At 33.2% G+C, this 26,341-nt stretch overlaps 1 protein-coding gene across 1 annotated transcript in view; it reads left to right on the plus strand.

The window, feature by feature from the left end:
* The first annotated feature begins 376 nt into the window (after positions 1–376).
* The window catches only part of LOC145243488 (protein FAM8A1-like), a 34,338-nt gene continuing 8,373 nt past the window's right edge, over positions 377–26,341 (plus strand). The window contains exons 1-3 of the mRNA XM_080106430.1: positions 377–1,228; positions 20,894–21,014; positions 23,277–23,412. Of these exons, the coding sequence (XP_079962556.1) occupies positions 445–1,228; positions 20,894–21,014; positions 23,277–23,412 (1,041 nt within the window). The 5' untranslated portion in view covers positions 377–444. The remainder of the gene's footprint in view (positions 1,229–20,893; positions 21,015–23,276; positions 23,413–26,341) is intronic.

Raw genomic sequence — 26,341 nt, forward strand, 5'->3', positions numbered from 1 at the left:
AACCTGGGTGTTCCAAGTTTGAATCCAGTGTGTTTCTTAAAAATCACTTTTACAGCCTTCTTATGATCCCTCCCGTAAGTACCCAATGTCTTTCCAGAATGAATTCTGACTAAAACAATATCGGGGAAACCAATGCCACCAATAAAATCTCTGGATTCATACAATATGATGATGACTATCAAATATATTTGTACAACATAAACGAAACAAAAAAAAATACTACAAAACTAATAAACTTTTGGAAATTGAAACGACTTTTGAAAATATTTAATTATGTATAAAAAATAACGAGAAAAGACAAAATTAAGCCAATTTTTAAAAAAAAAGGCCAAATACAATTTTTAAGGCCAAATTCGGTAAATGTTAGCCCTGAAATGAATCCGCTGTCGTCGTGATGAAATAGTGTTGGCGTTGAAATCTCGCGTGAATTACGCGAGAACGAACATGGCGTCTAATGATTGTTTAGATTCCGTTGACAAACCACGGGCGAAGGAAGATGCCCATCGAGACCCCCTAGATAGTTCAAGAACAGTAGAAACCAACTCGGATGTACCCAATGTGGATAACCGCGATAGTCAATCGGAACTTACTGACCCCACTCAACCTTTTACCACAGAAGCTTTGACAACAAAAACAACTAACATATTGCCGTCCTCCTCTGTACCCTTACCCGACCCCAACATTAGCGAAAAGAGGAATCCTTTACGACCCGTTGATTTCAACAGCGGCCCGACCCAGCTCGATAATAATGACACGGAAAAGAAGAACCCAGTTCGGGAAGGAGCTATGGATAATAGTAACACGCAGACAAAAAATAACCCTACAAGTTCCGTGTTACAAAATGGCGAATCTTTGAGGAGGAGAGTGGGAGCGACGAGCGATGGTCGACCGACTACTTCGTCGTCCCATGCTTCTTCCTACCAACAAATGACGCCGATGAACGGCCGCGAATGTGCGCAGGTGGTTCGCGCCTGGCTCTGGCAGTATCACCAGTGGAACAGCATGTGCACTTTCGGCATGATGTTACCCTATTATGCGATGGCCACGTTCCCTTATTATGCTGCCAACAACTCCCCAAGTTCGATTGGTGCTCGTCCGTCTCCGCTTGTCAACGATGGTGCGGCTGGCCCTGCCGGTAACAATAACAACCAGATGGGCGCAGCAGCCGTGCCTCCTAACAACGGGGGTCGGGGCAATCAGTCGCAGGCACCACAACAAAACTTTCGTGGTAAGTATTATTGGTGCTTTGCTTCTACCAAAAAAAAAAAAAAAAAAAAAAGTGGGGGGGGGGATACTCCTGCAGAGAGTGATCCGTGCTGAAATAACAACGTTATTATTTAAAAAGCCATTCTTAACATGGGGAGAGGAGGGTGTTTTGTTTTGTACCTATTCTGTACTTTAACCTTACAATTGAATAAAAAAAACATAATAAAACTTTAATTAAACGTGAAAATACGATTTAAAAAAATAGCGCGGATCACTCTCTGCATTAGCACCAAAAAGAGTATATCATGCAGAAACAGGGGACATAACTCGGATTGCTTATTTTAGATTACTTTTAATTTTTGCTTATTGTTCGTTATTTAATTATTTTTTTTGTTATTTAAATATATTTACATAAATTTAAATAATATTTTATATAAATTTGGAAATTATTGAAAAATTGGTACTTATGCACTTATTGTATCGCGCTATTTAGAAAGCCAGTCTTAACATGGGGAAAAGAGAATGTGTTGTAGCTTATCTGTACCTTCACCTATCAATTTAATAATAACAAAAATCTTTCTTGTTTCACGATTTATCTTCCTTGCTTGATCTGTCGCCTAAACACTGTATTATATTTCGGCCATTTTTATACTATAGCAAACAAAACAAAAAATGGCAAAAATACAAATATATAAATAAATGTTATCAAAGGCAAGATAAGTGGTAGAAACTCACTCGATAAATGCCACGATAACATTTATGGGATGGGTTTCTACCAGTATTTTTTAAAATTTTATATTTTAGGCGATTAGCGAAACTTCAAAGATGTAACGCTAACGCTCTCAAGTTCATTTTTTTTCTTGCTTTCACGTAATACTCGACACTACTTATTTTTCAAACTGAATAAAAGCTATAAAATAAACTTACCAAACACGCAAAACATATCCAGCTAGGTAGAACAGTAACTTATTTTGCCTTTGATAACATTTTTTTGTTATATATTTGTCTGGGTCACTTTTTTGGTTTGTTGTCTTTAGTAAAAAAAAAAAAAATTTTTTAAATGCGCTTCTTCGTAAAATTTAAATTCGATTGTTCAATTATTCCAATTTGTATTTTTCTGGAGCTCCTTGAGATAATCGACAGATTGATTGATTAAATATGTCGTTTTAAGCACAAACAATATTACATACTTAATTGTCATGTCGAAAATTATGAAAATTCATTGAGTAGAACTGCTATTATGTTTTTAGTAAAAAAAAAAGTTTGTCTATAGGCTAAAATGTTGGTCATCATTAAAATGTAAGTTAAAATATGAGTTCCGACTTATGTTCCCTGTATGTGAACTCGGGTTTGTATTTCTGTACACATAGATTCGAAAAAGTTGTCAAAAAACAAATATATAACAAATGTTATCAAAGGCAAGATAAGTTACTTTTCTACCAAACTAGATATATTTTTCGTGTTTTTATTCAATGTAACATGTTTATTCAGCTCGAAAACCATACAGTGTTTACCGATGTATTGGAACATTCAAGATGGCGTCTTATTCTCTCTTTAACACGGTAAGTGTGGGAAAAGATGTTATAAATAAAAAAACGGATAAAATACTGTTAAAAACTCGCTCAATATATGTTACCCGACCGTGACATAGGTTGACATATATTCGGCGGGTTTTTAATAGTATTTTGTATAGTTTTTTTATTTATAACACCTTTTTCCATACTTACGGTGTTAAAGAGGGGGTGAGACTCCATCTTGAATTTTCGAATACATCGGTAAACACTGTATGTTTTTCGAGCTGAATAAATATGTTACATTGAATAAAAACACAAAAAATATATCCAGTTTGGTAGAAAAGTAACTTATCTTGCCTTTAATAACATTTATTTGTTATATATTTGTTTTTTGACAACTTATTCGAACAGTAATACAAACCCCAAAATTACTTCCCCACTCTCTATCTGTGCCTTAATCTAAACGCAGACTCCACGAACAAGGCTTCTTTCCTAGAACTGCCCGCCTGTAGAACACTGTTCCATTGGCCTGCTTCTCGGCCGACTTCAGTATGATAGCCTTCAAGTCTAATGTAAACAAGTTCTTGTTGAACTGTTCCTTTAAATTATCAAATTGTACCCAACTTATATCATTAACTTTCTACTCTGTGAATTTTCGTAATTTTTTTTGATATATTACTATTTTCGACATGACAATTAAGTACGTAATATTGTTTTGCTTAACACAACATATTAACAAAAACAAACAAAAAAAAGAATCTGTCGACTCTATTTTAACGAGCACCTTTTCTGGTTTTAAGATCAAACAATGTTCTGTTTTTAGAGTCGTGGAATTCACCCGTGACAATCGACAACAAATAGGGGAGTTGTCAAACCTAAAGACTTTCAAGTTATTAAATGATAATAAAAAATTTTGACATTTGTGTATTGGAGAACATTTTTTTTTTTTTTTAATTATTTTTGTGAAGACTTATACTCGGAAAAGGGGGAAACAATTCAAAAAGTTCTTAATATTTTCTAATAATGACTGGGGTTTGTAATACTATACACATAGATTCGAAAAAGTAAAAAAAACAAAAAACAAATATATAACAAATAAATGTTATCAAAGGCAAGATAAGTTACTTTTCTACCTAACTGGATAATTTTTTTTAGTGTTTTTATTTAATGTAAAGTGTGTATTCGGCTCGAAAAATATACAAACGTTTGCGTAGGGTCCACACTCCTTCGTACCCTAATAATTCGTGATTTGACGGTGTATGTGCTCCTTCTAGAGTTGTCGAACTTTGCCAGGACTTAACTGCAAGACTACCGTTTTTCAATCTGAATAAGCACTTTACATTAAATAAAAACACTAAAAAATTAAGTCAGGTAAAAAAGTAACTTATCTTGCTTTTGATAACATTTATTTGTTATTTATTTGTTTTTTGACAACCTTTTCGAATCTGTGTGCATAGTAATACAAACTCCCAATTGGCACTTATGACGGTAATTAAATTTAAAGAAAATGCAGAACAGTTCGTATAATGTACGTACACATTACAGAACGAATATGTCATATTCCCAAAATCATGTAAATCGATCAAATAGATTTTGGTATTTTTTTAGTTTACCGACCCCTCGGCATTCACCTTAATTTGTCGACTTCTTAAGGTTTTCGGGTACATTGAGAACGAATATCGCATTCATTTTTTGCGTAAACAAGTAGTTATCAGTATCCACTATTGTTTTTGCTGGCGGCCATCATGTTTCCCCATTTAGGAAAAAACGCCAAAAATAGCCAAACGGAGCCAAAAGGACCAAAACATGACCCGAAAAAGCATTTTTCGGCTTCAAGGTCGAAATGACCTCCCCTCCCCACTCACTCTTCTGGATATTTTTCCGCTTCCTGATATCGAAACGGGCAATCTTTATTCACTTTCTTAATTATATTCATTTTTTCACTTTCTTACTAAACTGCGTGCACGAGCGTAGTCACTTGACGTTTCACAAGGTGCATGAATACATGGCGGACATTTTAAATGACAAGAAATATTTTTCATAAATAAAGTTTTCACCTCATTTAATAGTAAAAAATATTGCTGTCAGTAAGTTTCCACGAGCGGTTTACAAAAACATATTTTATGTTTTTCGTTCTTTTTGGGAGGGGGGTATTCAATTATAGAACTTTTGTAGTTTAACAGGTGCTTCTACAATTTAATTAACTGTTTTTCCATAAGTAATGTGCCGACCGCGGCCGCCACAACACACCCGCCCTCGCACCTCCACCGCCTCCCCTAAATGTAAACACGGAATTTCTGTGAAATGTTGAACAGTATTCTACTCGGTAAATGTCAGCGCATTCACATTACTTATGGAAAAACGGTTAATTAAACTGCAGAAGCACAAACTACACAAGTTCTATAATTGAATACCTCCTCCCCCCCCCCAAAAAAAAAGAACGAAAAACATGAAATATGCTTTTGTAAACTGCTCGTGGAAACTTAATTTTTATTTATTTATTTTTTTTTTTTTAGATCAATTAAAAGGAGTTAATACCATGCAAACTGTAAATTTGCGACGGATTTGATAATCAGATTTGTGGCCAGCCACATCGAATATCCCTAAAAAAACAAAAAAAAAAACAAATTAGTATTTAGTCGGTGTTCTGTGTAGCGAAAGGTAATATTTACCTTTTAATTTATTTTAATAAATATTACTCTAAATACTTCTTTTAATTTGTGGTCTTGTTTTTAGGTTCTTTCCTTTCGCTCAAGATTTCTTGGAATTTATCTCTTCCCCCTTCAGTAAACCTTTTTTTTGTGTGTAGTTTTTAATGCGAGGGTGGTGGCGGCGGCCGCGGTCTCTCCACTACCCCCCTCCTCAATGTAAACAGAATTTTTGTGACATGTCAAACGGTATTCTACTCGGTAAATGTCGACGCGTTGCATATAGAAAAACAGTTAATTAAACTGCAGAAGCACCTGTTAAACTACACAAGATCTATAATTGAATACCCCTAAAGAAAAGAACGAAAAACATAAAAACATGTTTTTATAAACCGCTCGTGAAAACTTAATTTTTTAGACCAATTAAAAAAAGCATTAAAAACTATGTAACACGCATACACCAAAAAAACTGAACCCCATGGTTTTTTCTTTTTTTTTTGTTTGAAAACTTTGCTATTTCAAATGTTTGCTTAAGATTCCTCCGCGATGTGATAAGTCACTTCACTATAAGAAAACACTACTGAAGGCAGTGAAATGGCGCAAAATTTGGGTAAACAAACCCAAACGCAAAAGTTAACTGTGTGACTTCTATTTGGCCTTCTTAATTCAGTCAAATCGAAGCAGAGTTAATTTTTATTGTGGACACCTGTTTTTAATACTTCAATAAATAAATTCAAACATGTCTCCGTTGTATGTCGCGGTGGACCAATGGTTAACGTCGCATGGTTTTTTTTTCTTCACACTTTAATTTCCAACTTTGCCTCAAGGGTTTGGGTTCGATCCTCATACTCACCTACCAAAACTTTTTTTAAATTATTTTACCCCCACCCCCACGGAGTTTTGATTTACCTCAAAACACCCGGGTATCGCCGGGTACACCCCCCCCCCCCGCTAGTCGACAATAAAAGATTTGGGGAGGGGGGTTTTCTCCAGTTTAAGATTATTAAAAGAAAAGCAGCAAACAAAACAAGTGAGAAATAACACGAACAAACCAAATTAAAGCTTGAATATATATATATATATATATATATATATATATATATTCCATAGAAAAATGCCAGCATGAAAAGTAATATGGTTAAGATTAAACTTAGAAAAGTAAAGGGACTAGTTGTTAAAACTGAGAAAGAAAAAGACAAGATATTCTTAGTAAAAAATATGAATTTATAACTTAAAATATTGCAGCATTAAGAATTTTTTTAAAAATTTAATTTAATATTAAATCAGTTCTTAATGCTGCAATATTTTAAGTTATAAATTTATTATATTTTTTACTAGAATATCTTTTTTTCTTTTCCAGTTTTAACTAGTCCTTTTACTTTTCTAAGTTTAATCTTAGCCATATTACTTTTCATGCTCGCATCTTTTCTATATAATCCATGATTTTTCCAGGCTATGCTTTGTCAACAATCCATAAAAAAAATATTACGAACTTGTTAAATTGACTAAATAAAAAAAAAAAATCAAATAAAACGTAATTAAGTAAATAGTCAGTAGTCGGTTTTGGCCAGCGAACCAAGGTGTGAAAGCGTTGGTTAGCAATTGAGCGCAGTGACATTGAATTATCAGCGACAGTAGTAGCTGAATCGACATAATCATGGTGACAGGGCAAACAATGCAGGTGCGCAATTAATGAAAACATTGCAATGAGGGCAAAATATAAGAGACTATATATATATATATATATATATATATATATATATATATATATATTATTATTATTATTATTGTCTTTGAGAATTGGGTATTCCCATTTTTTCCCTATGTTAGCACTCTGCTACAAACCCGGGGCAACTTTCCTTTTTTTATTTTTTAAAATCTTGTTATGTCATCATCTCCGCTGTTCCCAGCTGATTTGAGGTAGTGTAACAGATTTGATTGCTATGGTAATCAACAGCCAATCAGAAAAACCCCTCTCTCTGTTCCTTACAGATTCTGAGAACTTTTGAACACCAGTAATTTTATAACTTTTGTTTTAATAAACGAAAATTGGAAATTTTTATTTCAAAGTATAGCTGAGAAGGTGACCTATGAACTGCAAAAATTGTTTGAAATGTGGTCGCAAAATGAGTGAGCGGTGAAGTTTTAAAGCAGTCTTAAATGAGTAAAACTAACTTCTGTTTTTTTTTTTTTTTTTTTTTTTTAACTTCAATTAGTTTCAAGAGAGCAAGGGACTCCCTCCTGGAACTTAAAGTTGATTTCATAACAATTTGAACTTACAGCCGAGGATTCTTTTAAAAGTAAACATTGTTTCTTTTATTGCTGCTGTCTGTATTTCGTTACAGCTTAGTTTTTTAAGGATTGTGTCTAAGTATTTTTTTTTTCTTTTTATGATGCTAGTTGCTCTTAAAACAACCGGTAAAATGTTTATATCTTTCATTTTAAAATCATTCTTAAGGTCCCAATATTTTATCTTTTCGTGTTTGATTATTAAGACCATAATCATTTGGAATGGTTACATCAATACTGAATGTAGTCTTTACAGGTTTGTCCATATAACGACATCTGGTTTGATGACCTCGTCTTTTCTGCATGTGTCCACCTCTATGTGTTTGGCATAGAACACTGTCACCTTTCCATTTTATGTTATTGGTGAAGGTTTATGTTCCCAGATGTTTGATGTACATACACATGGATAATCACCTTATTCAGTTATCTGGATTTCTCTCCTTATTTACTACTAGCAGGGGTACCCGGCGTTGCCTGGGTGTTTGGAGGTGTAAAAGAAAGAAAAAAAGTGTTAATAGTGAGGGAGGCTCGAATCCGTGATGAACCTGAAGGCGGAAAAGAAAGAGAATGTGAGATCTTACCGCTACACTACGAGGCCATAGGAAATGAAAAGCGTTGAAATTTATCGATGTCAATCAAAAAGTTGACGTGCTAAGTGAATGCAGAACTGAATGTTGGCTGAAAGCCAGTTCAGCTTTCTGCTGTTTCATTTATTTGTTTCCCCACGATGTTGGGGAAACCAAGCTCCCCTGAAAAAGGGGGGAACTCTCAAGTGAATAGCAATTGTCTGGTATAAAGGGTTTTCCCCACATTGATCAAAGCTAATTGCTTTCTGGACGTCCCAGCACAAAAGGCCGGGAAGCTGCTTTCGATTCAGTTTCACTTTTATACGAAAAACATGCGAGAGGAAGGAATAGCATGAATTTTATAAAAGTCTATCCAAATAAATCTAGAGACGACGTGCATTCGCAAATCATAGATATTATGATCTAGGGAGAATGTAAAAAGTTGTAAAAAAAATAGTAACCTTCTGGAGAGCCCCCCCCCCCCCCCAAAAAAAGCCTTTGCTGGACATACAAAAATGCGTGCGGTCGTTTTGCCTTTTCTATCTATAGACTAGCAAGGGGTACCCGGCGTTGCCCGGGTGTTTGGAGGTGTGTGTTGAAATTCCGGGGGGGGGGTTAAAAAAACAGTAAGTATGAGGACCGAACCCGAACCCTTGGGGCAAAGTTGTAAATTAAAGTGTGAAAAAAAAAAAAACGTGCGACGTTAACCATTGCCCCACCGCGAGATGCTAACGGAAACACGTTTGAATTTATTTAATTACTTGGATTTGGCAGGTGCCCGTTTTAATGAGGTCAAGTTTGACTGCGGGATAGTATTTCATTTACTGCTGAACGCTTTTTTTTTTCCCCCCCAAGATGTTATAGGAAAAAGACTAACCCACATGCGGCGAGCGACAAATGTTGAATATTTATCTTCCCGAAATCGAGCAAATTAAATAGACAGGCGAGCTTCGTTGTTAACTGTGAGATATTACGATTTCTATGTGATATAAGAAGTTTTAAAAGGTTGTGAACCGACCGACCGCTTCTCTCAAAAAGGCCTTTTATAGACATACAGAAAAAGCGAACACACATACATACATACATTTTCGCTTTTATATTTATAGATTAATAGCTATCGTAAACCTGGTAACATCACAAATATAGTGAAAATTCACTTTAATTTCAACTTGATATCATTTGAGAGGGGGGGGTAAAATTTAGATGTAAACAAAATTTAATTTTTGTCTCTGTATTAATGTTCAATTTATTTTTTTCTTGTGTCATTAATAAATTTTTTATAGAGCCAGTGGTTGCCAACCTTTTTTTTTTGGGGGGGGGGGTAAATTTTTTTACTTCAAATTAATTTCCTTTTTAATTTGACTTTAATGTTTTTTTGATAAACACGAGGTTCTAATCTATATTTTTCTCTTGTGCCGTTTTTTTAAATTTTCCTATTAATTCATTTGTGCCATTTTATATATATATTTTTTTATTTATCCATTTGTGCCATTCTTACTAGAGGGCGGCAGTACTAGGGGTCTATCTTCAAAAACCATTTGCACCTAGCTTAATCTCTTCATTAGGATGATAATAGATAGAGAAAAAAAGAATTTTTGAAAAAAAAGTAATTTTTGGCATGTGGGGGGCTTTTTTTACGATATTGCCCCCCCCCCGGGGGCCCAAAATCACCATTTGCAGCAAAAAATTTACATTATGCAAAATTGCATGCACCTAAACATCCTAAATGGATACAAATTGGTATAGATAGTTGAGACTGATGATTTCTAGCCATTTTTGAGGCATTTTTGGGTTTATAGGATGAAAAGAAGGGCCAAAATGAGCCGAAATTTGCTCAAATTTGCTCGTAAAAAAAAGCCCCCCACATGCCAAAAATGACTTTTTTTCAAAAATTCTTTTTTTCTCTATCTATTATCATCCTAATGAAGAGATTAAGCTAGGTGCAAATGGTTTTTGAAGATAGACCCCTAGTACTGCCACCCTCTATTCTTACCTAAATTCGTATGTCTACAATTGTTTCAAAAATTTATTCACAGCATAAAAAAATCTCAAGTATCAAACCATTTTAATCTGCAAGATTTACATGCATTACAGAGATCATAAATGTCCAATTGTGATTGAATCATGAAAAAAAAATATTTCCAAAAATAACTTTCTCATATGATTCAAATTTAAACCTGTCTCTGCAGAATGAGAATCTAATTAAAGCAAAAGGCTTGCCATCTTCTTGCATAATCTAATTGGTCTGTGTAATGAAATAAAACATCTGTTTCCAGGAGACAAGAGACCAAAAGGGTGATATAAAATTATTGCTAGGCAGAATTGTATCCAGTTTGAAACTGTCAGCAGTTAAAAATGGCATCTGTGTTTATTATTGCAGGGCTTTACATTGTGAGTGAAACAGTCGCATTTGCGAGCGAGTTTTTTTTTTTTTTTCAAATTGGCGACTAGAAATAATAAAAAGCTTATCTTTTAGCGATTGTCTTTCTTTCACTGACAATCTTCCAATGTTCACTACTGAGTGAAAAAATATCTTTTCATTTTTTTTGTATAAATAAAACGAAAAAAGTTAAATTATTTAAATAAGTTTAATAGAACAATATACTCTTCTTTATTTTTTAACAAAGGCTGTTTAAAAGAAAAACTCTGAAGAAATTAGAATGTTTATACCTTCAAGTATCAACATAAAATTTTATGTATATTTAGAATTATAATTATTTAAAAAAAAAAAATGCGGAAAAAAACTATGTACATAATCATCACAGAACGAAGATGTCATATTCCAAAAATCATGTGAGTTCAGCTAGTAACTTTTCTATTTGGCTAGTAAACGAAAATATTTAGCTGTCAAAGGTCAACTAAAGATAAATGTTTTCATAGAGCCCTGTATTGTTATTTAATTTGAATTTAAATGTCTCCTCATCAGGATATGATTGAGAAGGAGAATGAGGTGTGGTAATTACACTATGTTGGCTTTGGCGTATGCATGAGATTAAACCCAAATTGTCTTGGTGGCAGTAGGTATGCTAGGTATGTTATCAAGTCATTGGGAAGGACATTTAAAAAAAACACCTAGGAATCCCTGATGTATTGGGTGTTCTCCAAATCTGTGCTATTGTTGGTACCATAAATATCCTTAGGAAGACCCTTGATCTTCAAAGCTCCTGGTTTGGAGCAGGGATTGTGGGAGAGTCCCCTGAGGTGAAAGTCAATCTCTTTTCACAGAATCGTTATCAGGCAAAATCAGGATTATTTAAAATAGAAATTGAAACCAAAAATGATGCAATTTTAAAATGAAAAATCATTCAATATGCTAAGACTATTTTCAATATTTAAAAATATCTTTACACTTTTTTTTTTTCCTAATTTTGTTGGTAATTAATACTAGGGGTCGGATGGGGGCAAACCTCTTGTCAAGATAGGTGTCTGTCAGGGTATAAGTCAAATCTAAGCAATGTTGTGCTTGGTGGCACATGTTTGAATATAGAACTGTTTACATCTTATGAAGCATCATATATTTATGAATATTTGTAACAGAAATTGAAACTAGTCAAAGGTTTATATCCGTCATGTTGCATGCAGTCAAATCACTTAGTATGTACTAAAGCCAGATTTTCCTTGGTCTACCAGTTATGCTATGGAATTGATGCAAACGGTACAGCATATGAGTCAAAATACCTGATATGCCAAGCATGTAAGACGTCTAAAATTCCACCAGCACTAAGCTATGAATGAAGCCTGGTTGAAAGGAGCTTTTCTTCCAGTTTGTTGCTGAACCTTCACTTGTTATGACAGGATCATAATGCCGAAGCTGTTGCAGGTCAGAAGCATTTGAGGCCCATGTCTTAGTGATTTGCAAGATGGGAAACGAAGGCTCTTTATTAATAGTAGTATTGGATAGGTAATGGGCAATGCCGAAAAATATCGAATGTGAGTGCACACATGCAATACCAGAGCAATGACGTCAATCTACATTCTAAGCGAGAGTTGAGGTCATGGAAAATGACCTAAAAACAGAAACAGTCAGACATCCTACATTTGAGCAATTCCAATCCAGGTTAAAAAAGCAAAACAATAAAACAATAGACGTTCCTATTTGAAGAATGTCAGTATAAGAATAAAACAAAGATCAAGAAACAGACAGAAGATAGAGCGATGTGTGGACGCTCTGTTGTCAAACCGCTACATCCATTCACCTCTCTTCTATATCATATATCGTTTGCTATGTATATGGTTATACATGAATTGGATCCATAAAAGTGAAACTTATATCTGCATTGTACTTCTCCTTGTCAATAGTCAAGCTGTGCCAATTCAGGAGAGGGGTTGTTGGAGATTGTGCAACCCTTGCCTCACAATTACATGTGCAGCTATCCTTATAGGGGGGGGGAGCATCCATTTTCACTTGAGACTGAACAGAGGCATTGCAAGAGAATAACGGAAACCTGTTGAATGAACAAACACTATAAATAAAAGAATACCCATTCAGAACGGACAAAATTAATTCCCCAAACAGAAGTTTTTCATTTTATATACACTTAAAATCAGGATACAATGCTTAAAAATCCATTACATGATTTCGATGTTATAAAGTATTAAAAACTTAAAGCTTTAGAGGTCTTAAGAAGAAATTAAAATTCAAGTAATTTTGCGTAATTGGTCTTAAATGGATTAAATCCATTGCAAATCTGAAATATTTGAATTTTCAAATGGGAAGTTATGCCCCTAAAAACCTTTTAAAATCCTCAAAAGAAACTGAAATTAGAAGAATATTAATCTATGTCTAAATGTTTGTTTAAATTTCATAAAAATTAATTTTTTTTCGAAGGGTTCCCACCCGTCTTTGCATAAAACTAAATACTCATATTATCCTTTATGTCTAGAGCTGTGTGCCAAAATTCATTATGATTGGTTAATTAGTGGATCCTTATAGTTTATGGGGTAAGTTGAACTACCCATTTCAAGAATAATGGACTTACCTAGAGAGAATAAATATAGTTACATTGAAACATTGTGGACCTCAATTTTGTGGCATTTACTTGGCCACTCAATCGGATCACTGATACATGCAGTCTGACATTTCAGCAGACTTTTTATTTCAGTAACCTTTTATCTGAAGGAGTACCGACAGGGCTACTCTTCTTTATGGACGTTGGTTTGACTTTCCCCACCTTCCGACCTTGTGTCACATCTTCCTGTAGTGGGAAGGAAGAAAATAACAATTTGCGGCAGTTATGGTCCCAGAATCATAATGTGTACTTCTGTAACATATTTAAATTATACCATTGTGTTTGTCTTGATTATTACTGGTCTTCAAGGCCACAACACTATGCATGGACATATGTAAAGATTTGCACATACCCGACTTTATGTAGATTGAGGTATATAAAATATTTGTTAAAGGTCAGAATTGAAACTTTTAAAATGTCACCAATTGGAATTGGTCTAACGTTTATGTTATTGAGTCCACAGTCCTTATAATGACTGTTTTTTTTGTTTTTTTCTGTAATGCAAAAGATTAAAAGAAAATTTAGTCAAATTCAATATACCTTTTTGCAGCCAGAATATCTATCATGTGTACGAAAATTAGGAGTCATTGTAAAAAAAATAAGTAATAATAATTTACATAGAAAAACAGAAAGGAAATTTTTAAGAATGAAAACTTAAAGTGGCAGAAAAATACTTCAGTCATGTTATTTGGATCCTTCGGACAATTGTTCTCCTCTTCAGTATTATTTTCACATTTCGGTCAATATAACCTTTGACCTTTTTCAGGTATATCTTGTCAAACTCTGGAATCATTTTGAATGATCTGTGGATTAAATAAACAGTTCCGTTCAAACATGTGCAGATTCCAAAGTTTGACCAAGGTACATCAAACGAAGGTTGGAGGTTACATTGACCAAAACATTGTAAAAATAACACTGAACATGAGAACAGTAGTCCAAAGAATCCAAATAATACGAATGATTAATCCTACTCTAAAAAATTCAGAAACGAAACCAATTCATTATTCTTTCTTTCTGGATTCTCTTGTGGCATATTATAAAACCCAAGCATTCCAGAGATGCGTGTTTGGAAAAATATGTACGTTTGAGAAATGCATTTTCTAGATGTTTGAATGTGAATTATCAGTGATTGTTTGCATTTTTTCAACATCAACCGAACCTTGGATTGATCGGAAACAAGGCATCAAAAGTGACAGGCTATACAGCTATTACGTTGGTGCAAAAATAATGTTGTTTATATATATATATATATATATATATATATATATATATATATAATTGACCGTCAAAAAGCAACATTATTTTTGCACCAACTTAATAAATAACATTTGTGTCTGAGATTGAGGGCTGGTGAAACTGTGAGGGGCTGTACATATGGTAGGATAAAGGGTGGGGGTGAATCTTGGCACCACACATACACTTATATGTTGATTGTACTTTCGTTTTTTATTCTTATATATTACTCATTCATGTAACATTGATCTTTTCTGGGTCTCATTTCTTGCTTTTCAAACACCATCTGGATGTCGACCCTTCGATTCTTGCTACTACAATGCTTTCATTTTCTTTTTGTAACTCTTTACAGCTGTTGGTTAAATCTTTTTTTCATTCTTTTCTATATTTATATATATATATATATTTTTTTTTTTTTTTTTTTTTTTTTTTACAATTTAAATTGATTTCTTTGCTGCTTTATAAAAAGAGAAAGGTTTTACGTGTTCTGAATCGACCCAAGAGAAAAAGTATGTAAATGTCACATAATAAAAATGAGTTTCTTTGACATGTTTAAAGCATAAGTGGAACAATTAATTTTTGATTTTTAAATAAATTTAAACTTTTTTTCTTTGTATTCTTTCAGTTTTACTAGTATTTTTCTTTTTTTTTTCTTTTTTTTTTTAAATAATTTTTATTCTTGTCCAGAATTTCCAACATATTAAAAAGCAAAAATAAAGAGAATCTGTATGATGTATGTGCCCATGAAGAAAATGTGACAAATTGGATTTCGTAGGCATTACAACAAATCTATTAAGTATGAATTATTGAGTTATCTCCCTTGTTTTTTTGTTTTTTTTAGTATTTTTTTTTTCCAAACTGTGTGAGAGTGACAGTTGTTTATAAAATTTGATTTTAATTTAAAATTAAAGCTACTTAGCGAATTTTAAAGCATTGTTTATACACATGCTCTTCATTAATCTGAAAGCATTTAGTCCAGATGGAACATTATGCGAAAATCGTAAATGTTGAGTTTCAAGTGGCTAAATAGCTCTATCCTTGAGGTACCTCTAATTACTGCTCCCCACCCCATGTTTTCAGAATTCAAAGAATTATCTGCATGATAAAAAATGGGTGCTGATCAGTTTTGAATCGTCATCGCGAAAGCTGCTTGCAAAGCCAGAATTGATTTGGTGAGATTCCAAAGAATTGGGAACTGAACTACATCCTGGACCTCTGCAAGGGTGACTCCTTCACTTGCACGACTATAATGACCATAAGTTTACTGATTAGGTAATGAAACTGCTCAAGCGTATCTTGGATACACATATCTGTGAGATGGAAAGCATAAACAAAATACAGTTCGGTTTTGTGCAGAGGCTATTTTCATTGCACATCAACTGCAGAAAAAATACATCGCATCCAGGAAAACCTCTAATTTGCTTTTGTTGATCTTGAGAATACATTTGATTGCATGCGTAGGAAAATGTTCTGTTGGGCAATGAGAAAACTTGATGTGAAAGGAGTAGGTTGTCTGTGTAGTCCTGTTTGTGCCATCAGACACTACAGTAAGACATTTTAATTTCAGGAAAAGAAATTATCATTTTTTTTTTTGCCTGAAAATTGTTCTTGTTTTAACAACTGCAATGTTTTATCCGTCATTATTAGATGTCAGTTATCAAATGAGTTTCAATGCTTAACATTAAAGAGGATTACTGACTGCTAATCTGGTTGAAGATATTTTTTGTGTATATAAAGATAGAAGATAGTGTGTCGATATCTGAAATGCACTGATCTTAAAAAAAGCTGTAAAATATCAGGTTATAAAAAAATGCCACATTTTATCATTTTTTGAAGATGGCAGAGAAAACTCAGAATAAAATTATCTGGGAATCGTTTTTTGTTTTTTTCTTGTAAAAACTTTTTTTTTTTTTTTTTACAAAGTTTAATTAAAAAGAAGTTATTTTTTTACATGGGAGGCATGTCCAAAAAAATGACTACATTTCTTTCATTAAGAACAAAACAAGAACCATCATTTTTGTTTTTATTTTAACAGAACATTTGACGGTTTAATAAGAAAGTGTTGCAATAGTAAACACAAATCAGCTATATTTTTTAATTTATTGGTAATAGATTTTAAAATGGCTGACCTAGTAACTGTCTTGTAACTTAATATTTTCTTCTTTGCATGGACTTTGATTTCAAGTATAAATATAACTGAAACACATGGGCTTCCTCCCTCTCTCTTCCTTTCCTTATCCTATTTCTCCTCCCCGCTACCGTGGCCTGCACCACATACATGAACAAGATCACATAATATGGTTAACTAAGCAATCACTTGCAAACCTGAGTTTTACCTCAGCTGCCCATCAATACATTACATTTGCACCACCCAGGCATGTTCTCCTTCTAGATGACGAGTTGCATACTCAAACTATCAAAGACATTGCTGCAACAAGATTGATGTGAGAGACTTCTCCTGGCAAGACCTAGACACACAAGGCCCATTAACTTCCTTACTGAGAGTCTCAAGGGTCCAAACCGGGCCTGCAAAGATACACTGATCCAACTGCCTCAGTAGCTCTCACCAGAACCAATTCTCTGCTCTCCAATGTTCAATCCCAACTCTCACTCTTGCTCCTCCTTCTAAGGGGTCTGTCTCTTCATGCTTGCCTGATTCACAACTTTTGTTGGTGGTTATTGTTCAGCCATCCAGTGGAAACATTCACTGAAGATAACAATAAAATCCAACTGCTCTCCATACATTTTCTCTTGCAAAGCTGATCCGAGCAGGACTCTTCCTTCTAATGAGGGGTCCTGGATATGACCTTAGACTATATCCGATGGTGAGGCCCCAGCTACGGGCTTTGGGGAGTGTGGAGCCATCCTTTAATTGCCATTGTTCCCAGGTCCACTCTGACCCGGAGTGGTAGTACCTGTTAAGGTCCCAACTATGGGTTAAATAGAAACCGACTTGCAAAAAACAAATATATTCTATTAAAAAAATTTTCTTCAAAATCACTGGATTCGGCATTAAATAATCTGAAGTGTTGATATGCCGTAAAACAAAAACAACCAACCTTCTAATGAGGCACTTATTTTTATTTATTTATTTTTTTTTGTAACAAAGATGAATATCTCTTGAGTGATCTGACTAGTCAGAGATATTTTCATCTGTCTGCATGTTCACCTCTCTTCATCTGGCCAAGCATCCATCACTGCAAGATCTGCCATTCACTTGCACTAACAAGGCATCTGCAGCACAGCATATGTTTACACAGGTAGTCATTGTCAAAAACTTCTAACTTTTGTCAATCAATCATCGTTTCTCAGCCATAGAAGATGATTGACTGAACAACAGATGGTTGGTCTATCCTTTCGTTGATATTGAAACATGCATTATATTAGATGTGATTCTACAGCTAGGATGCAGTAATGCAATTGGCTATCAATTCATGTGCATTAAAATCAAATAGATTTATGTGGTCACAATGCAGTATCGGATGTACTCCACCCCACCCTCACCCCCAAGAAGCAAAAAGTATTCCCTGATAAGATGCTATCATGACCACAGAACAGATAGAACACTAACCTCCACTCTCACCCTCATAAAAAAGAAGAGGTACTCTCCAAAGGAGATAATGCCAAGGAGAATGATATCCTGATGAATAGATATTACACTATACCCCCCCTTCCCCAAATGTTTGCTTATAATCATTATTTGGTTTACTGTCCATTTTACATAACGGTACATGTTAGATGGTTTGAAGAAATTAACTTCTAAACTAACCTATCTTTGCCCAGCCAGGTCTTTATTTTTATCTATTTCCCTCGGATTCATTTTTATCACTTCTTCCCAGATTTTCCTTGGACTTCCCCTATGAACTGACCCTGCTGCTTCAACTGTTCTACATATACTAACCCAACAGCTCTCGTCCATTCTTTCAATGTGGCCATGCCATCAAAGTTTCCTATTCTGCATGAATCTCCCTATACTGTTCAGATTTAATCTTCCTTTGAGGCAATCAGAGCCTGTTTTTAAGCTTAACATTACACATCCATTGTATCATTCTCATATCATTTCTTTCCATGCAATGCATGTGTCCTCACTACATAATAATGAATCTATATATATAAAAGCGAAAATGTGTGTGTGTGTGTGTGTGTGTGTTTGTATGTCTCGCAAAAACTTTCGACAGAGGTGACGGATTTTCACAAGTTCAGTATTATCTTGGACGACAAATATCGAAAGATTGGCCAAAAACATTAATTCCTTCACCCTAAACTGGACCCTTTTCTACAAGGAGGGGTGCCGAAAAAAATCGTTCCTTCATTTTCTCTCCTCCTGCTACTACGACAATGACGTCATGTTTGACCTAGAAAACATTGATGTTAGTTTAAACCACCTGCAAGTGTTTTTAAAGGTTTAATTTTATTCGTTCTCAATTGTATGTCTCTTTGGCATAGGATTAACGTGTCAGGCATTTTTTTTTTTCCGCCTTAGCCTCGATGCTTCGGGTTCGAGCCTATCTTCTTACCTAAACTTTTTTTTCTTCTTTTACGCCTTTTTTCCTTTTTTTTTTTTTTTTTAACGTTTGTTCGCTGTTTTGCTTTTTGTTTTTTTTTCCAATTTTTTTAACATGATGTTTTTTTATAATATTAAAACAGGGTCACCTTCTCCTACATACAAACCTCCAAATACCCGGGTAACGCCAGGTACTCCAGCTAGTATGTAATGAATAAAGCATTTATTTTATTACATATTTATTGTAAACATTTTTCTTCTGTGAATCATAAAAAAAAAAAACGATCAAAAAACGTTATTAAAAGGAAATCTGTACAGAATGCCACCTCCTGCATTTGGACATAACATGGAAGATTAAGAAAGACCTGGATTGAGTGACTAAAAAGCGATATAACTTTATTTATGTCAATTCTTTGAATTGAACCAAAGGAAAGCAGGTGTGAAACATTGTCCATCTCAGAGTCACCAGAACCAATTCTCTGCTCTCCAATGTTCAATCCCAACTCTCACTCTTGCTCCTCCTTCTAAGGGGTCTGTCTCTTCATGCTTGCCTGATTCACAACTTTTGTTGATACATAAATATCAAAACTGGACAAAGTCTATGTATATACATGGACTAAAAGTCTATGTAACAAAACGGAGAAATGAAACTTTACAGTTTATAAAATCATAGATATTTAAATAGTGATCTTTGTCTATCCAAAGTCTGAATTATGAATTGAATAGAAGAAAAAAAAAAAAGTTGAAAAAAAAATTGAATGCTTTGTTGTAAAATTTACATTGTCACATCAACAGAAACATTGTAGTTTGTATCATCATCAGCTTGACAAAATAGGTTCACATTTTTCAAGATTTTTTAATTAGTTTAATGTGATTCTTTTTTTTTTTTTTAATTTTTTTTTTTTCAAAATTTTTTTTTTTTTTCAAAATTTTTTTTTTTTTTCAAAATTTTTTTTTTTTTTCAAAATTTTTTTTTTTTTTTCAAAATTTTTTTTTTTTTTTCAAAATTTTTTTTTTTTTCAAAATTTTTTTTTTCAAAATTTTTTTTTTTTTTTCAAAATTTTTTTTTTTTTTCAAAATTTTTTTTTTTTTTCAAAATTTTTTTTTTTTTTCAAAATTTTTTTTTTTCAAAATTTTTTTTTTCAAAATTTTTTTTTTTCAAAATTTTTTTTTTTCAAAATTTTTTTTTTTCAAAATTTTTTTTTTTCAAAATTTTAAAAAAAAAATTTTTTTTTTTTTCCAAATTTTTTTTTTTCCAAAATTTTTTTTTTTTTTCCAAAATTTTTTTTTTTTTTCCAAAATTTTTTTTTTTTTTCCAAAATTTTTTTTTTTTTTCCAAAATTTTTTTTTTTTTCCAAAATTTTTTTTTTTTTTCCAAAATTTTTTTTTTTTTTCCAAATTTTTTTTTTTTCCAAATTTTTTTTTTTTTTCCAATTTTTTTTTTTTTTCCAAATTTTTTTTTTTTTTCCAAATTTTTTTTTTTTTTCCAAATTTTTTTTTTTTTTCCAAATTTTTTTTTTTTTCCAAATTTTTTTTTTTTTCCAAATTTTTTTTTTTTTTCCAAATTTTTTTTTTTTTCCAAATTTTTTTTTTTTTTCCAAATTTATTTTTTTTTTCCAAATTTATTTTTTTTTTCCAAATTTATTTTTTTTTTCCAAATTTCTACAAAATTTTAATTCGATTTTCATATTCAGCATAGTCGAAAACTTTTAAAAGTCGTCATTTAAAAGAAAATTGTGGAGGTGGACCTATTCTGAAAATTTATCAATAATTCTTATCAGATCCTTTTCTGTGATGGACACTTTTCTGACCTTGTAAATCTTTTAGTTTTATTTTACGAGATTTAAAATTTGAAAGTTTTTCTTTTTTTTTAATTTCAGATGAATAAGATCTTAATCCGTTTTCTTTGTTTTTCTCTCTTCAGCAACTGAATACATGGTTCCGTCACTATGGAAACGGATACTCGCAGAATCAGTAGATTTTGTACTGCTCTTCTACATCAAATTAGTGATATCAGTGATGGCGATGAAGAGGATGGGTTACATGTATGGATCAATTTAATAATCTCTCACACTCTTCTTCTCTCTAGTGACCACTTCCTTTATCTGACTTTTTAATTAAACATTATCATTTTAAAAATATAGCCATATAATTTTAGAGACTATATACAAAGTGCTAAAGGTGAAGTCTGTAACTTTAACCTCATCAAAATTGTTCTTTCTAAAGTCGAGTTGTGAGCACTATTTTCTGCCTGATCCTCTCCATGTTTTAAGTGGCCTACCTCATAGCTTTGAATCATCATCATCGACGTGAGAAACAATTACTAGCAGGACCCGTTAACCAGCATTGCCCAGTGGAAGCCTCCCCCACCCCTCACAAAAAAGTAAATTATGGTTGTTGTTGGTGGACACTGCCATCCATGAACAATCGTAGGCACTTGTGGCCATGGCCGAAATGGAATAATTTGGTTTTCACTGGTTATTAGTCCTAGTTTGGGGCGATAACATGCAGGTACTGTTTGAATTTTAAAAAAGCAATTAAAGGAATGCATAAATCAACATGAATTATGGTATATTTCGGTGTATAAGGCAACTGTCAGATAAGACCAGGTACAAAATTGGAGCAAATTTCCGTAAATTTATCATATATCGGTTGTATAAGATGACTGCTAAATCGCGAAACCATGTTTGTTTAGCCTAGGCTAGAGATTGCAACAACCGGTATTTTATGAAAAGATTTCTTTTTAAAGATGATTTTTTAACTTTAAGGGTCGTCTTATACGCCAAAATATATGGTAATAAAATTACGAAAAATGGTCCATTAGAATAAAAATGGAAAGTAAAAACAGAAGTTGTAGAGATTAGGGATTCTCACTGTATATGAACTGTTTAGAGTAATTGAAATCAGTGGTAGCAGTCCTAGCTATTTCTATTTGTTGTTCAAGTCTTCCTCTTTCTTTTTAACTCTTCCACACATAGTATTGTTCCTGGATATGACCTTAAACTATATCCAATGGTGAGGCCCCAGCTTGTGGGCTTTGGGGAGTGTAGAGCCACCCCTTAATTGCCATTGCTCCTAGGTCCACTCTGATCCAGAGTGGTACTACCTGTTAGGGTACCAACAATGGGTCAAATAGAAACCAACTTGAAAAAAAAAAAAACATATATTCTATTAAAAAAATTTTCTTCAAAATCACTGGATTCGGCATTAAATAATCGTAAATGGGTTGATATGCCGTAAAACAAAAACAACCAACCAACCAACCAACCAACTAATAGTATTAAGTAAATTTCAGTTTTGTCATCTTTTTTAACGTGTAAAACAATTAAGACTTTTTTCACTTCACTTCTTTGAGTATTGTCATGTTAGTTCTTAACATGACAATACTCAAAGAAGGCATTTGGAATAGAAATCCTAAACTCCCCATGTAAAGAATGGTTTTCAGAGTAGACAATCTCTTTTTGTGGGGTGGGGGTGGGGGAATAATTCCCCCAAATTTTACCGTGATAATCGTTGTCAGCATACTCACTCGCAGATGCAAAAAAAATTTTTTTTTTGATAAAAATGGAGGGTGGTAGCATTGGTAAGAGAGAAGTAGATTTGTTTATCACGCATGCTAACCTGGCAGCCAGTGAGTTACAGTGCATATTACAAGTCTTTATATCTCTATAAGTACTTATCTCCACAAAATTTGAATGAGATTTTCTTAATCAGCATAGTTGATAGTCTAAAGAAAATTGTGGAGGTGGACTAATGTACAAATTTACCCCTCACCCATAAACAAAAGTTAACGTGTGTGCAATGTCGAGAATCCAGTAGATGATATTGCCAAAACACTTATTTTTTTAATTCAGCAACGATTGTAATAGATTGTGCAGGCTTAAATAAAGTATAGGAGGACTTGATATTTAGAGGGGAAAAATAGGAACTACTTCCTCTAAAGATGGTTGCGATTGTGATGTTGCTCCTAGGATGAAATGTAGGGTTTTATTATAATGACTAAATGTGTCTAAAATGGCATTCTAAAGTTACATAAGATAGTGGCTAATAGTCTAGACATAATAAATTTGTATGTGGCATCTGTTGTTGTAAACCTACAGTACTTTGGTCCAGAGGGGAATTTCTGCAATCGAAATATTATATATGGAGATTATCAACCTATTGTTTCTCTCTCTCTTGATCCTGCTCCCCTATCATTTCTCTCTCCCCTTCTTTCTATTTTCCTTTTGTGCTTTAGAAAAACACAAAAATTAATTTTAATAAAACATTCTTTTTTTTTTTTTTTTTCTTCTGTTTTCTTTTTATAGAGATCTTGAAAAATTTGATGTCGAATACAGTTGGCTGATACGAATGGATGAATTTGATTTAAGCAAATTTTTTCATTTCACATCAGAAGTAATTTTATTCGAATTACTTAACCGAATATCCATCACGATTGTAGAGGTGAGTGCTCGTCCTTCTTAGTCAATCCACGTACAGTACTTTCTATGTTACTGAATATATTACTTTGCTCTCTGTTGGTGCATCATCCTGATCCGTCAACAAAATAAACAGACTATGATAATTAAAGAACATACAAGCTACATTACATTTAGATTAATAGATATCATAAGTCAAAGCCCCCCCGTCTATTAAACATTTGCAATGAACTCGTCTAACTACAATAACTATCAGCAATTTTCCTTAACTAAACAAAAGTTTCTTTTCTAGAACTGTCCAGCTAAGGAACACATTCCCAGCTGACTTTAACATGATCGTTTTCAAGTCCAATGTAAACAAGTTCTTGTCAGGTCATCTTCTTAAATAATCAAACCCTACTCAAGTTCCACCATTGCTGATCATTACTGTGTTCTCACCAGCCACCTGATGTTGGTTGATCCCTATCCTCGAGTTGCCGCCTGGCTTTGATAAGTAGTAAACCTTAATAAATTTAGAAAAAAAAAAAAAAAAAGCTGAGTCACTAAAAAAGGTACGAAAATCCATTAAGAAGACTTTTGTTTGATGACAAATACATTTTTTTTTTTTTTTTTTTTTTTAAATAGGGGTTCACCACTAATCAAGACCCAAGGTCCACTCGAAGATAAGGGTTAATGAGTGTCAGGTAGATGGTGAGACAACACTGATGATCAGTAATGGTGGAACTTGGGTAGGGTTTGATTATTTAAGAAGATTGTTCAACAAGAACGTATTTACTAGAAAATTACTGTTATAGTCAGCTGGGATGCAGCCACGTGGCATTGTGTTCCACAGACATCAGTTCTAGGAAAGAAACTTTGCTTGTTGAATTTTCATATGTAACATTTTCTTTTATTGACTTGATCATCTTGACCTTTAATATGCTGACTTGGTCATAGATGTTGTTTTCTTTTCTTCTTGATCATCTGGAAGACTACATCTTGGATGATGACCACATCAATATATAATTGTTATGTGGTTGGGTTTCATTCCACAGTAATATTACTGGTAGATTTGTGGGTCGTTTCATAAATTCTTAGGATTTTTCAGTTATCATCTCCTCATTTATTAGACAGTTTGGGGAAGAGGAGGGGAGGTGATAGAAGCCATGCACAAGCATGACTGCCACTTACCAAGTGACTTCCCCTTCTCTACCCCCCCCCGCCCCCCGCCCTCTCTAACATATAGTTAGTTCCAAATGAAAGAACATACTTTAAAAAAGAGTTTTTGTATTTTTTTTTTCTATATTTGGTCACCACTTATGAAGGCCACACACACCTGATGATTATATTAGCAGGGAGACCTGATGTTGCCCAGGAGTGAATGATGATTAACGAATGTTTCACACTCCCATATTTTTACTGTCATCGAAATCGATGAAATTGCCTATTTTTCAATCAAATCAATTGATTGCCTGCTCTAGTTGGGGACTCATTGCAGTGCACTGAGAGGAAGCTTCACATGTCTCCCCGCAGTGACTTATTCCACTATACGTTATAGTGTACATTGCACTGTAGAGAATCTACTGTTTTTATAAAATTATTTTTTATATATAATGGCTTGAATTAAAGTTTAAAACGAAAAAGTCAAGTATCATAGTGCAATTGTGCTTTAAGCAGAAATATTCATTTTAAATATCGAAGAACTTACTGTTGGTTTTATACGTCCGGCCTTTTGATTTGTGTGGTAATAAAACTTCTCAAATGCACTTGTGATGTTAGGCTGTGTAAGGTGTAAACTTTGGTCAAAATCACGTTCCTTCTTTCAATAGAATATTTCAATTATCGATACCTATTGAAGACATTTCGATACGGAACTTATCTAAGAACACTGCCAGACACATAAAGTATGTTTGTGTGAAAGTTCATAAAAATAGGCCCAGCCGTTTTTGAGTCCGTGGGAATGAACACTCAGACACAGTTCCTTTTATATGACAGTAAAAATATGCGTTGTTAGTAGTATTATTCATGATTTGATGGTTCCAATATTTTTCCAGTACAATACATTTACTGAGTCTATTTATCAAAAAAAATTGGGAAGGAGGAGGGTGTAATAATTTATATAAAATAAATATATTTTCAGGAGCGTAAAAAGTTGGCGAGATCTATAGATTTTAGTTTTATTGATTGTTTAAAATCAATAAATATTTATTACTTTTACATAAATACCAGCGATAAAAAATTAAGTTTTAAATAAAAAAAAAAAAAGGTCAATTAAAAGAATTGTTTACGGCATTGGAAAATAGGCTCAAATTCTTCCGATTTTGATGCTGAATTCAATAACTTAAAAAGGTCCAATTTTTTTTTTTTTTCTTTCTTTTCAATTACAATTCTGATGAATCATCGGATCTTTTATGTTGAGAGTAGAAACTGGATGTTGGGTTTACTTTTACCAACCTCGTAATTCTCACTTCACTTATTTTGTTCTTTAGTCTTCACATTCCATGGGCAATTTTTCTGACAAAGGGGAAGAATTGCTTTCTTGGTTGAAATCTATTAACCTAACACTTATCGTTGCCAAGCTTTTGACCCTGAAGTAGTATTTTTTTAGCTTCTTACTTTAAATGGCTTCATGCCTTGTCTGGAGTGATTTTCATAAAAAGTTCATGAAATGAGTATAGATATTCTCTATTTCTCTATTTGTCTTGGTTTTGTCAAAACAGTAAAATAAACAAAGCTTTAAATTTTGTTAGATTTTACTTTTTTTTTTTTTTTTTTTTTTTTTTTTTAATTTAAAAACCTGGCTTTTTTGGTGTTTTTTTTTCCCCCCCCTCTTAATTTTGAATAGTAAAATAATCATCATCAGAAACTGTTATTTTTTTTTGTAATTAGAAAAATTCTTGTCTCGTGTTGTTTTCAAAGTAATGGTCAGATGTTGTCAGACGATGTAAAGTGGAAAACATTTCTTTGATTTGAAC

The sequence above is a fragment of the Euprymna scolopes genome, chromosome 22 (assembly GCF_053919585.1).
Source record: "Euprymna scolopes isolate OS-2025 chromosome 22, ASM5391958v1, whole genome shotgun sequence".
NCBI classification, from domain to species: Eukaryota; Metazoa; Mollusca; class Cephalopoda; order Sepiida; family Sepiolidae; genus Euprymna; species Euprymna scolopes.